This window comes from Centropristis striata, chromosome 8, assembly GCF_030273125.1.
Source record: "Centropristis striata isolate RG_2023a ecotype Rhode Island chromosome 8, C.striata_1.0, whole genome shotgun sequence".
Lineage (NCBI taxonomy): Eukaryota > Metazoa > Chordata > Actinopteri > Perciformes > Serranidae > Centropristis > Centropristis striata.
This window is the reverse complement of record NC_081524.1, coordinates 34373842-34386887: the sequence shown is the minus strand read 5'-3', so window position 1 is coordinate 34386887 and position 13046 is coordinate 34373842. Positions and strand designations below refer to the sequence as shown.

The window sequence follows — 13046 nt, the reverse complement described above, 5'->3', positions numbered from 1 at the left end:
TCTCTCTCTCTCTCTCTCTCTCCTCTCTCTCTCTCTCTCTCTCTCCTCTCCCTCCTCTACGCTCCGTTTTTCTCTACCCATTTGGCCAGCGATCAGTTTTCAGAGAGTTAGGTCAGAGTGAGTTAGAGCAGGAGGGCCTGCGTCTGTTTCTGTCTCTTAGCTAGACACATTGAGATTAAAGCCTTTAACACTGAGAAACAACCTTTTATGGACTTATACAGCAGCAGGACTCCTGGTAAGCAGCAGTGGAAATTTCAACGCTTGAATGTTTTAACTGTTTTTTTCCCTCCCCAGATGCTCTGGAGATTTGCAAGAGATCTTTTGACTTTAAATCTTTTTGGCATCTTAGCAGTTGGATTTTTTTTTTTTTTTACAATGAGGTTTTTTTGTATGGGTTTATAGTGTCTCTATTTCTGTTTATGGGCAATGACAAGAATGTGACTCAATAGTTTGACTTTTTTTTTCCAGCTCATTCAGGTTTGTGCAGTCCCAGATCAATCACATGTGATTGCTTTTGTCCTTTTGTTGTTCAGAATTTACCCCTAAGATGCCCTAATGGCTTTATGTTAGTATAATAAAATCATTAAAAAGTAAAGTATCCTTTTGTGTGTTAATTTGCTCTTCATCCCAGAATGTTCTTTCTTTTTGTTCTTTGCAGTGAGGAGGTGGCCAGACATGGCTTCACAGTCATTGTGGACATGCGTGGTTCTAAGTGGGACAGCATCAAACCTCTGCTGAAGATCCTCCAGGAGTCTTTCCCATCTTGTATCCACGTCGCTCTCATCATCAAGCCAGACAACTTCTGGCAGAAGCAGAGGACCAACTTCGGCAGCTCAAAGTTTGAATTTGAGGTTGGTGACACTCATACGAAACTATTTTTTGAAAACATTTTTAGCCTGTTTTTGTTGTTGTGGTTTTGTACATGAATCAGTTTTATAGTCTCTTTTGAGTGTAAAGGCAGATTATTATTGTTTTTAACAAAAGATGGGGATATTTGCACTGCTCATCAGTACAAATTATATTTTAAACTATTAGTTCTAGAAAGTTTAGCATAGCCATTGGTCTTAATTTATCAGCTCTAATTGGACTGCTGCTTGGTGACAGAGGCACTGTTCTGTCCCGTGTGGGCATGTGGTTGATGGTATATTTAGTCCTGACCCAGTTACTATGGGAACAAGATATATAGGACATGGTGAAGCATTTCATCCCAACAGTAGTGAACTGGGATTGGACAAGCCACTTTATTATGTCATCAAATATGTATTGTATGTGAGTAGGAACAATGGTAACCAGCAGGTCATTGGTTTTAGTCACTGACTGCAAAGTTCTACAAGAGGGAAATGATCAAGTCGACTCTCCTCTTCTCCACCAAGTACTGTTGAGTTTTCACAGCTGCTCTTCATTATCCAGCAGTTGAGATGATGTTTTTATTGCACAGCTCCCTGCTGCTAACGTGTGTAGGTTCACACCTCAAACTACAACTCCTCCTGTTAGTCTGCCTACGTTTGCTTGCAGTTTAAAATGAACTTTAAATACCCTTCAGTTACTATGGCATCTACAGTATACCAGAGATCACTCAGGCAGACTCCAACCCCAAATCTGACCCTTTTCATTGTGTTTACCTTGCTCTAGTGAACCTCAGCAGTGTCTGTTTATACTTCCTAAGAGTTTATAATCCTTGTTTTTCCATTTTATTACCAATAACATGAAAGCTGCTTCAAATGTCTGGAATGTTTTGGGGGGTCACCCCACCTATCTAAACAGTAGATATGTGAAGCCACTGACTCTTCACATTCTTTTCATAATCTAGGTTTAACAGTAGGAAATATGTTACAAGTTAACTCTTATTTGTTTGTAATATTAAGATGATGATGACTGTGATGATTAAATTGTGATGTTTTTTTTCTTTCCCTCGTTCTCCCTCTTTCCTTATTCACTTCTACCTTTGCATGCATTCACCCTTCTTTCACTTTTTCTGTTTATCATCACTTCCGATTTCATTTGTCTCACATACACCCAGACGGTGATGGTTTCCTTAGAGGGTTTATCCAAGATTGTGGACCAATCCCAACTGACAGCTGACTTTGAGGGCAGCTTAGAGTACAACCATGATGACTGGATTGAGGTTTGGATACTCTTGTTCTATTCTTCTATTCTTTAAAAGTCAAACAGCAGCCTTTGATTTAAGGGCTTGTGCTTATTTTAGAAAACAGCTCTGCTCTTCTCAGCAGGACTTTTATCAGCAACTCCTGTCTTTTACCAATACCGTATTAGTCCAAATTCAGTAGTTTTTCTATTTTGGAAAATGCAGGTCATTTTTTACTTTCATTCCAGGTGCGGCTATCTTTTGAGACCTTTGCCAGTGATGCTGCACGGGCGCTGGCACGCCTTGAGGAGCTCCAAGAAACCTTGTCCCAGCGTGATCTCCCACGGGACCTGGAAGGGGCTCGGCGGCTCATGGAAGAACATGCATCGCTTAAGAAACGAGCCACAAAGGCATCTGTGGAAGAGCTGGATGCACAGGGACGAAGGCTGCTACAAAGACTACAGTTACAAACTGCAGGAGGTGGAAGCAGTAGTGAAGGCGGATACGGTAACCGCAGTGGTGGAGCTAGTGGAGATTCCAACGACCATCATCACAGCTTCCATACGCATGCGGACGCACACAACCTTGTACCTAAAGTGACGGGTCTGTTAGATAAGCTACATGGAACCCGCCAGAATCTGCAGCAGCTGTGGCACATGAGGAAACTGAAGTTGGACCAGTGTTTCCAGTTGCGTCTATTCGAACAGGACGCAGAGAAGGTCAGAGTGCTATTCTATTCTTATCCTTTCTATTTTCCCTGCTATTTTCATGATAGTTGAAACAATGTAGATTTTAACTGCTTCCTCTTTGTCTTATATTATTTCCCCCTCGATGCTTCTATTTTGATATCTGCCAATGCATCATTTTGTTTCTTGCTACATACAAGTAATTGAGGCTGCACAGGAGCTAATTTGATGCATGAGCATGCATGCATGTCAGTCTTAGCTGAGGATTTGAAAACTTTACATTAATCCAAACATTTAAGTCCTCAGATCAATTTTCATCCCAGTGTATCCCGGATTAGTGAGTCTGTAAATGTATAGTATTACAGATGAGGTGCATTGGTGGATTGAAACTGCTAGCCAGTGTTGACACAATCTTAGAACTCAGTATCTTTAACTTTTTTTTACTATCTGTGGATTTATTGGTTAAAAAGTAGGGGTGTGACGAGATCTCGTGACACAAGATCTCGCGAGATTAAACTTGACGATATTTCTCGTCGTGTTAAAAATCAATCTCGAGAGATTTGTGAGTTATCCAAACTTCTACTTGTTACCTGTGGGGCAGTAAAATGAAAAGAGGAGGAGGAGGAGAAGGGGGGAAACAGTAAGCAGCCAGAATGACGTTGCAGGGGCCGGCGGCTCGTTAAGAAGAATAACTAATCGAAGCGGCACAATCCTCCTGCAGCAATCTCTCCCAGCTGCAGAGCCAGGGTCTGCAAATAGTTAGCTCTGTAGCAGTCATAGACTGTATAAAATACAGTAGTAGTGGTAGCAGTACAGTACTGTGTATGTGCTGCTGTTGCAGGAGGTGTTCACTTAGCGATCTCTGTTTGTTTACAACAAGCACCGGACACTCTGTGCACAGTTAGCGATGCCGGTTAATTCAAGATCACTATGTTTATCATAATTAGCCATGCTGCTTTGTTTTGATCAGCTGCTGATGTTGTGCAGTTAGCGCCAGCGGCCACAGTTGCGTCTCCCGTCATTAATCCGTCGCGTATGTGATCACAGTCGAAACTGTCCCTAAGCGATTATGAGACGATAGAAAACCATACGTCACCTCCGGAGTCTCATTAATCCCTCTGGGGATTTTATTTTATTATTTATCTTATTTTAACATTTATAAATTTTAGTTTTAGATTCAATTTGTTGAAGTTTATTATAAGCTCATGCTTACATCATGCATGTAAAGAGTTATAATAAAAAATTTCAAAATGCATGTGCAACTCGGTTAAATAAAAGTCTGTTGGTCCAGTCACATATTTTGTCATTGTAGCTTTCTGAAAATCTCGTCTTGTCTCGTTCTCGTGAACCCAATATCGTGTCTTGTCTCGTCTCGTGAGCTGAGAGTATCGTCACACCACTATTAAAAAGCCTTTTTGGTACAAACAGATTGAGTTATGTTTGTTTTTTGTGTAGTCGAGCCATGTTTTTTATCTTGGTCAAATGTTGTCTGAGCTGTTCGTTTGTGTGAATGGAAACGAAAGAGGAAACTAATGTGTGTCTGTGTGCCTGTATGTGGTCAGTGTTTCAGAGAGTGTGATGTTGCATGTCTGGAGCTAAGAAATGTAACAAGATGAAACTGTGCAGAGCTGGAGGCAAATGCAGAGGCCTTCTATGGAAGTATCAGAGCTGCAATTAAACACACCTTTTCCATACACCAAACATGTAGAGTAAGAAACACAGAAATAACACACTGCCACATAAAGAAAACACACACACACACACACACACACATAGCTTGTTCTTTTGTTCTTACTTATTACAGAGGACCTTTAACATGACTTCCATCTAGAAGTCAGTGCATTGATGAAAGGTTTCGGTTGATTAGAAACACCAAACAACAGACCCTCTCTTATTCTCTCTGCTGTTGCTGTGAATCAAAATGTGATGTAAAGACCCTTTTTATTTGTCGCGCATTCTGTAAGACTAACTGCATTTGCTCTTCCTCTTCCCTGTGTAGATGTTCGACTGGATAATGCACAACAAGGGGCTTTTCCTTACCAGTTACACAGAGATCGGAGGGAACCACCAGCATGCTGTAGAGCTGCAGACCCAGCACAATCACTTTGCCATGAACTGCATGGTAAGACATTGTCTTTGTCTCAGGCGTGCACACACACACTCACAGAAACACACTCAGGCACAGGCCATGCAGTCACAAACTATCATCATTACTGTCATTCACAGTAACAAGCCAAGGCCTCCCACCCCTGTACAACCAGCACATACACACAAACATGCACCTCTTCTTTTATCCCAAACCATCCTCTCCCTTGGGCTGTGACTTGCTGTAGACTGATACTTTCTGTCCTTTCACAGTCTCCTTCATATTATTCAGCTGTTTTTCACTCTGCCTCAACTCTGCTCCCTCTGTCATGTCTTGTCACAGTGTTGTTCCTATAATTGACCCATATTACCTCCCTGCCCCTCCCATAGCTGTGTGCTGCCCTCTGCTGCTCTGCTCCAAAGCCACCCTGCCCTCCTGTACTTTACTGTATTCTGTGGAGCTTTGCTGCAGACTAATAAGTGCAACTGAGGATATTATACTGTACTGACCCTGTCGTCTCACAGTGCCCTGCCCTGCTAGTTCTTATCAAAACCTTTAACCCCAGTACCTCAACCTCAACCTACCAAAAACCATACACTGCCTAAATTCCACATTTAATCAGTGACAATCACATTATCATAATTCTATTCTGAGTGGATGGAGTTGTGTCAGCAGCAAATCTGTTTTGAACTAAAATTGGCTTCAAAATGATCACAACTAAATAAAACAAAACATGCTCAGCCCATAAACTCATATTATGACAATTCAGGGGGAAATGTGTTTAATCACAGATTTTTCACTTTTACATTATACAATAACTGTTGTTTATGTAACAGAGGTGTAGCCAAGGGGAAGGGGGCCCAGCTCTTAAATCCTCCCACTCACAGTGTCACTGGTGTTACTGGTGTCAACATCAGGTCCCAGAGGCAGCTTCAGTGACCACCCAAAGCCAGTTGTGTCAACAGTGAGAGATCAACCAATAACCCCTGAGACAACAGTAGTAGAGAAGACAAATGGAACTGCAGTATAGAGTCACACATACTATATTCACAATACTCTGGAAACACACACATACACTGTCGGGTACACTCAGAGTGACCACCGCCCCCTCCACCCATTCTTCCACAGGAAGCAGCATTTCCCCTTCCTGTTGCCTGCATGGCTGAATGGAAATACATTGTGTCAGGGTGCCTGTGTGTTTATGTGCATTCATGTAGACACACTGCCTGTATCCTCTTGTTTTTGTGTGTGTTTCCTGTATGTCCATATCAACTTTAAGTTGTTGATTAAAAACAAACGCTAATTGTGACTGCAATAACGTAAGTGATAACTTGTCATGCACAATACAATAGATGAAGTAATGTTATGGTTATGTCTCCTACAAGAGGCACTTAATAAATGCAGTTTCTCAATACTGTTAACAGTAAACAGATATGAGTTTTATACCACTACCATTTCAGTGAGACACTTTGTGGACTGGCTGCTGCATTGCAATTGTGCCAGTGAACCAGTAATATTGAAGAGAAAAATTACATTTTGAAATGCATATTCAAAAGGAAACAGAAAAAAAACAGGAAGCATTTATTCACACAGAATGCATGATTACATGGCGGCCAGTAAACATAATATATCACATGGTCATGGATAAATGATCTGAACAAGTGATTGTCCCTTTAAATCGTAGATCTGTTTCCAGATTGGCTTTCATTCCTGGTCAGCTCTTCTGCAGTTACAGGAGAATGGCCTCATGCAGGTTTCTGACTTGTTAAACAGATAGAACGATTCTTCCTGCTCTATGTACACCTGTGAAGGCAAATAAAGTTGTTAATTAAGACTATGTCAACAATTTATACCCTCAACTTTTCATACTGTTGTATGAAATACACACACACACAGATAAATCTGCAAATATTTTCCTCACATCAAGCACTTCATGATTTAGTATGATCAGGTCTTGGCCATTGGAACAATTATTGGTGTTGGAAAGTTGGTATGATGGTTTGAAGGACTGTGTCAGATTTTCTGTAAAGATGAACAACAGTTTTACACAACTTTTGACTTTGATGGCATTTATATAACATTTCATCAATGGTTTGTCCCGTTTTGTAGTTTTCTCATTGATTTTTTTTTTGCACTCTTTCTGAATTTCCACTCACCTATTTTGTTTTTCAAATCCTCAATATCCTCAGTTATCGTGTGATTGATGCTCTTTTGACCCTGATATAACTTGTAATCTGTTATAAAAGAGATAAATGATTCTCCCTTTGGTTTCTGACAGAAGCCAATTATACAGTCACATACACAATTGATGCATGCACATATATCGTTTAACCTTTTACCACCCACTGGACTCCAACTAAACGTTTTTACAGACTACTAGTGAAATGTGAAGTTATAGGAATATAAGCATGTAATATGTACTAAAGACTTATGGTCAAACATTTAGTTACTGTGTTCATTTATATGTCCCTTTTGTTCAGAAAATGCAGGTACCATCCTTAGCAGATAATACAACTAAAACTTAAAAAAACAAGATATTTTCAAAGCAGCCTGGCAGTACTGCAATGTAAAAAAAATCCTCAAAATTGATATGTCCACATTTGAAATTTTGTTATAAATTAAGCAACATGACCTCAAAAGGTGGATGGTAAAGAGTTACACTTCAATACAAGACATTACAATATTAATTTGATTAAGATGACTAGACTGTACTTGACAGTACCGGTATATTAATACAGTGTAAATACTTTTATAGTTTTTGTTTCTTTTTTTTTCTGGGGGAAGCATGCAGCAATTTCATAAAAGAAAGATTAAACTTACAGCTGTAGTTCAGAAAGAGCAGCGCTCCGAGAAACAGGAAACACAGCAACACCAAAAACACTGTAATCCACCTGAGGAAAACTACTCAGAGGGTAATATAATCTTATTGTAATTTACCAGTATGATATTTTTTGTGTGTTCATTTGTTTTGATTACTTGAATTTAAGTATGTACCTTACCTAATTGGGATATATTCTGTCCTCTGTTTGCATTCACTGGAGGCCGTTTGATAGTCATGTATCTGTCAGGCAGGTCCGGAGGCCGTGCAGCGGTCGGGTTTTGGGTGACTCTCATTGGTCCGTTGGTTGCAGCTTTCTCTTTCTTCAACTCTTGTTTCTTCTGTCCACTTGCATCAGGGCCAAAGTCAATTCTTCTTTCATAAGTGTCATCATGTTCTGACCATTTGTCAGCATTCATTGTCTTGTAATCCATACGACAACTCTCTTCTTCTTCTTCTTCTTCTTCTTCTTCTTCTTCTTCTTCTTCTGCTGCTGCTGCTGCTTAAGCCCCCTCCATTGGTGAATCTCTTTGTGACTGTGTGTTATGCATAGAATACCTTACACAATACTGCCTTATTTTTCTAGTGGGAGGGACTTGATGAGACCATCATAAATGTATCTCATTGGAAGTACCATACACAACAACAGTCACCCGCCTAGGGCAGGAGCCACACCTCCTACCAACCTCAACTGAATTAATCTTGCAAATGTAACCATAGATAAAATCTTGGAAAAAGTGAATCACCAGACAAAAAGGAGGTGCATATTCCACTCCTGACACTATTGCCATGTAAATAGAAGGCTTTATTATGATCTGTAATGTCTGAAATCCTTGGCAGGTATTGTTATTAATACTTTACACACTGTGTACTATTATATAGCCTTCAAAAGCAACCATGAAACTTAAATGATCCTTGCAGAAATATATCACAAAAATGCTACATACATGCACAATACAAATGCAAATGACATTAAGGGAAAAACCACTATGAGCCCTGAAGGCTTCAGATCATTTCCCTTCAATTTGTATACAGAAGATAATTTGTTGAGATAAGAATAGGAAAGAAAAAAAAAGTTTTTGGAAATGACAAGTCAACACTCCCAATTATTCAAAGCTGTGGTTTGCATTTGTTTAGAAGGCTAGTCCATGTTAAACTTGAGTACAAAACCAAGAGTGTACTTTCTGCAGTGCTGATGCACAATTTCATTAGCGTTTCAGATGATTTTACAGTACATGTTGCATTAAGTTTTTGGACCGAGATGCTGCTGTTTTTTTCGTTGCATTCTGCAGATGCAGCTTATTAATGGATATATTCAAGTAGCTGTACTGTCAGGATTCATCAGTATGGGGAAAAGCCCTAACTGCTTGTAGTATAAGTCAATTGCATCATGTTTTCTAAAAAACATCTGAGCTCAGTTAAGTAATCTGCACTCTCAAAGTAGCTTTTCCTGTCTTAAACGACACTCCTACATAAGATGGTGTTACATATTGCATAAAATTAATGTAAGCACCGAGCAAAGGTAAAGTTTATTGAGGAATCTTCAGTTTAGTGCATACTTTTGCTGAATTTTTTAAGGATCCTATGATAATGAATACTTTTCAAACGTACAACTTGGAGTGTAGTATTTGGACACTCAGGGCTCAACATTTAAATGAAGTGAAATATGTAGCCATCACAGTCTATGGTCCTTTTTCAAGACAGAAAGTATGTGAAACTCCACTGTTGCAGGTAGTTTTTCATTTTGTTTCATTTGCAAAGCAAATACTACTGTTGCCTTATTTGTTTTCCTACTCTGTAGATGATTGATCTCAGGGTCAAAGGTGTTGCACTGCTTTTCCTCCTCTCTCTCTCTGTCTTTGTGTCCTTGTTTTTTCTCTTTTCTCACACACTTTTACTTGTCCCATATCCTCATCAGGTTTGAATTAGGAATACCTTCTCTCTATCTCTGCCCTCCCCCTTTCTGTCCATCAGTTTAGGATTAGGGCATCACCACCCAGTGTGTTTGAGTAGTCCAGCCCCTGTTATTTAATCTAATTTAATGTCCTACAGATGGCTCAGAGGCCTTCAGGGTTTATTGGTTGTGACTCTGGAACTCTGCACTGTTCTCCTCCTCCCTTGTATGTGTGTATGTGAGCATATGGATGGGTGTGTGTTCTCCTTGAGGTCTTTTGATGCATGTGCCCTTTCAAAAATCCCCATTGTTTCCTGTAGTATTATACACATAAAATATGGAGTGGTTTGGAGATAATTTCCCTCTTTTATTTGATTTATGTCTTGTAAAATTTATAGTAGGATTAAGTTGTATCACTGTCTTTTGTGTATCATAAACTCACTTTCTGCTTTGTATTCGAGAGCAGTTGGACTCCCTTGATTTCTCATGTGAGCCATACTTCTATGCACACCACTGTCTCTATTATTCTCAAGCCAACATCAGACTTAATCTAGTGCTTTTATGCCCCAGTGCCAAGATTTCCCCAGATTTTCAACCGTGGGGAATGCCTCTGCTTTATTTGCATCCAAAAACTCAAACAAGTAGAAGTAAAGCTTTTGAAAGCCATTTCTAAACCATAATTTGAAAAAGACACCATTAGAGATAATCTCAAAGCCTTATGCTGGGTTTACACCAAACGGTTTTCACAGTCCCAGACTAAGAACTGAAAGTCTTCAGTAAAAAAAAAGTAACATCACAATAATGTTCGTAAACTCAAGCCTAAATACAAATATAGAGATGTAATATCTTTACGGCCACAAGCGGGATTTTGGGGGCGCTGTTTCTTAGTAAAGAGAACAGTAAGGAGACCCAGTTAAAATGTATAAAAAATGTATACATAAATAAGTAATAAATAAGTGATGATTAATGTGTGATTAACTAAATGAAAGTTGATAGAGCTGATAAGTATAATTATTCTTATTAAACAAATTATTATTAAATAGGACATAAATGTATATCATGAATTATTTTCTAAATTTTCCTTTCCTTTATTCTTCCTTATCTATTCTTCTCGTCTATCTTTACTGTAAAATAGTCAACTTTTCATGTCAGAAAAACAGAAACCCTTTTTCAGCTTTGTGGGGGGGCATTTTGTGGCGTCTTCTCCTCTTCTTTTTGTTTTTTTTTTCCAACACAAACCACTGCACACACAAAAATTGCATGGTAGGTAAAAAAAAATGCTAAAGAAAATCTAGTTGTTGTCTTGTAAATAGTGACCCTGCAAGATTCACAGTCTTTGTAGAATCTCAGTCTGAGACTAGGCTGGGACTAAAAACTCTAAACACTTGACTTTAGATGTGAGCAGGTGTGAGCTGATAGTCTTGCAGGAGTCTTTCCAAATCTTTTCAAAGTCTTCTGGCGTATAGGTAGCATTATTGGTTAAACAAAAAAGCACCTATTTGGCATCTGCAACTCTGAGGAAAACTCATAATTTGTGTTGCTAGAATCACCAAGCCTCTTTCTGAGGGCTGTAGCTAGTGTTTGGCTCATCTTTCCTCCCCGTTGTGATTGAAGCAAGCAAACTAAGAGCCATAATAGGTCCAGGAGCAGTAATTGAATAGAATAATAACAGGCTGTTAACACAGTTGTTAATTAGCGTCTGCTGATCCGTGCCTATCTACACAAAACAGCTTGGAGCCCATATATTAAAAAAGACTGAAAGATAAGAGGCAAATGGGTTCTTTTTATTATTCACATGGGGTATGTCTCCCAAGTGAATGACTTTTTAATGTCTATGACGTGTGTGTGTGTGTGTGTGTGTGTGTGTGTGTGACATGCCTGCATGCATTAACTTTTATTTTCTCTAATAAGACTCACTGTATACGTTAATGTAATTGTGGCTACTATATTTCACAAACACACTTTGATTGCTTTGTAGGAATGCTGCCAATTTTTGCTATTGAAGGCATATTTTCAGTTTCATGCATCATGGCACCCAAAATGAAACAAAACTTTAACTGGCAGCCTCTTAATTAACCTGGGCAAAGTGCCAAAATATTGACATAACAAAACATTGTTTATATGAGTCACTAGTGCCTCGGGTCAGGTGTCTTTAGATTTAAACCACTGGACTTTGTTAGCACACATTATAATCATGGATAATTAAACAAATGATATGCAATATTTTCTTGAATTAAAACCAATTTATTTTGGTATGTATTTCAATCTGTGCCATTTTGCTTCTCCAAACACAGAATGTGTATGTGAACATCAATCGGATCATGTCAGTGGGGAACCGGCTCCTGGAGTCAGGCCACTACGCCTCCCAGCAAATCCAGCAGATCTCAGGACAGCTGGAGCAGGAGTGGAAGGCCTTCGCTGCAGCACTGGATGAACGCAGCACTCTGCTGGAGATGTCTGCCAGCTTCCACCAGAAAGCAGACCAGGTACAGACACGCAACACAAATCGACACAGAAAATCCAGCACATTTCTGATGATATTAACTGACTTTCAATGAAAAGCTCAGGCATGACTTACATCCAAATGCATGCTTTATTTGTTTAATGATATGCACAAAAAGACATATCCGAAACAGCACATAATAATCTTGCACATCTGCAAACATTTTAGGCTGACGCACTTTTATTTTTTAGTTTTTACATGCATACAGCATATACTGTGTAGATAAAAGGTGTAATGAAGCATATTAAATCTATTACAGAATTTTAGAAGATGATTTCAGTCACTTGCGTTTTATTAAGTAGTTTAGTATCCAAACCGTATGATGTTGATATTATATTATATTGTGTGTGTGTGTGTGTGTGTGTGTGTGTGTGTGTGCGTGTGCGTGTGCGTGTGCGTGTGCGTGTGCGTGTGTGCGTGCGTGCGTGCGTGCGTGCGTGTGTGTGTGTGTTTAGTTTAGTTTAGTTTAATATTAAGATCCCCATTAGCTGCAGCAAAGCCACAGCTATTCTTCCTGGGGTCCAACAGTATCAGTTAATATACAGTTAAAAACACAAAACATAATAAAAATAAAAAATAAAACAAAACAAAAATTATTCACATATTAATCCATATTACACACATTTCTACATATATGTATACATCATTACAAAATCTACTAACACATAATACATTTGTTGTATATACACCTTCGTTCTACAGCATATACAATGTAATAACACATATCATATATCTATAGAAATATACTACATACATATAAATATACCATGTTTGTGTGTGTGTGTGTGTGTGTGTGTGTGTGTGTGTGTGTGTGTGTGTGTGTGTGTGTGTGTGTGTGTGTGTGTGTGTGTGTGTGTTTATTACACCTTTAAAGAATAGTACACTTAAAGAGAGAGGTCGGCAAAAACACAAACAGGTTCCACTACAATTTACAAGCACTTTGGTTGCTTTATTCCTAATAGACCTAAAAGAC

At 39.0% G+C, this 13046-nt stretch overlaps 1 protein-coding gene across 2 annotated transcripts in view; it reads left to right on the top strand.

Moving 5' to 3' along the window:
• The window catches only part of triob (trio Rho guanine nucleotide exchange factor b), a 117365-nt gene that overhangs the window by 49032 nt on the left and 55287 nt on the right, over positions 1-13046 (top strand). For both annotated transcript variants that reach the window (XM_059338642.1, XM_059338643.1), the window contains exons 5-9: positions 659-851; positions 2021-2125; positions 2335-2805; positions 4772-4894; positions 11865-12056. In XM_059338642.1, the coding sequence (XP_059194625.1) occupies positions 659-851; positions 2021-2125; positions 2335-2805; positions 4772-4894; positions 11865-12056 (1084 nt within the window). The remainder of the gene's footprint in view (positions 1-658; positions 852-2020; positions 2126-2334; positions 2806-4771; positions 4895-11864; positions 12057-13046) is intronic.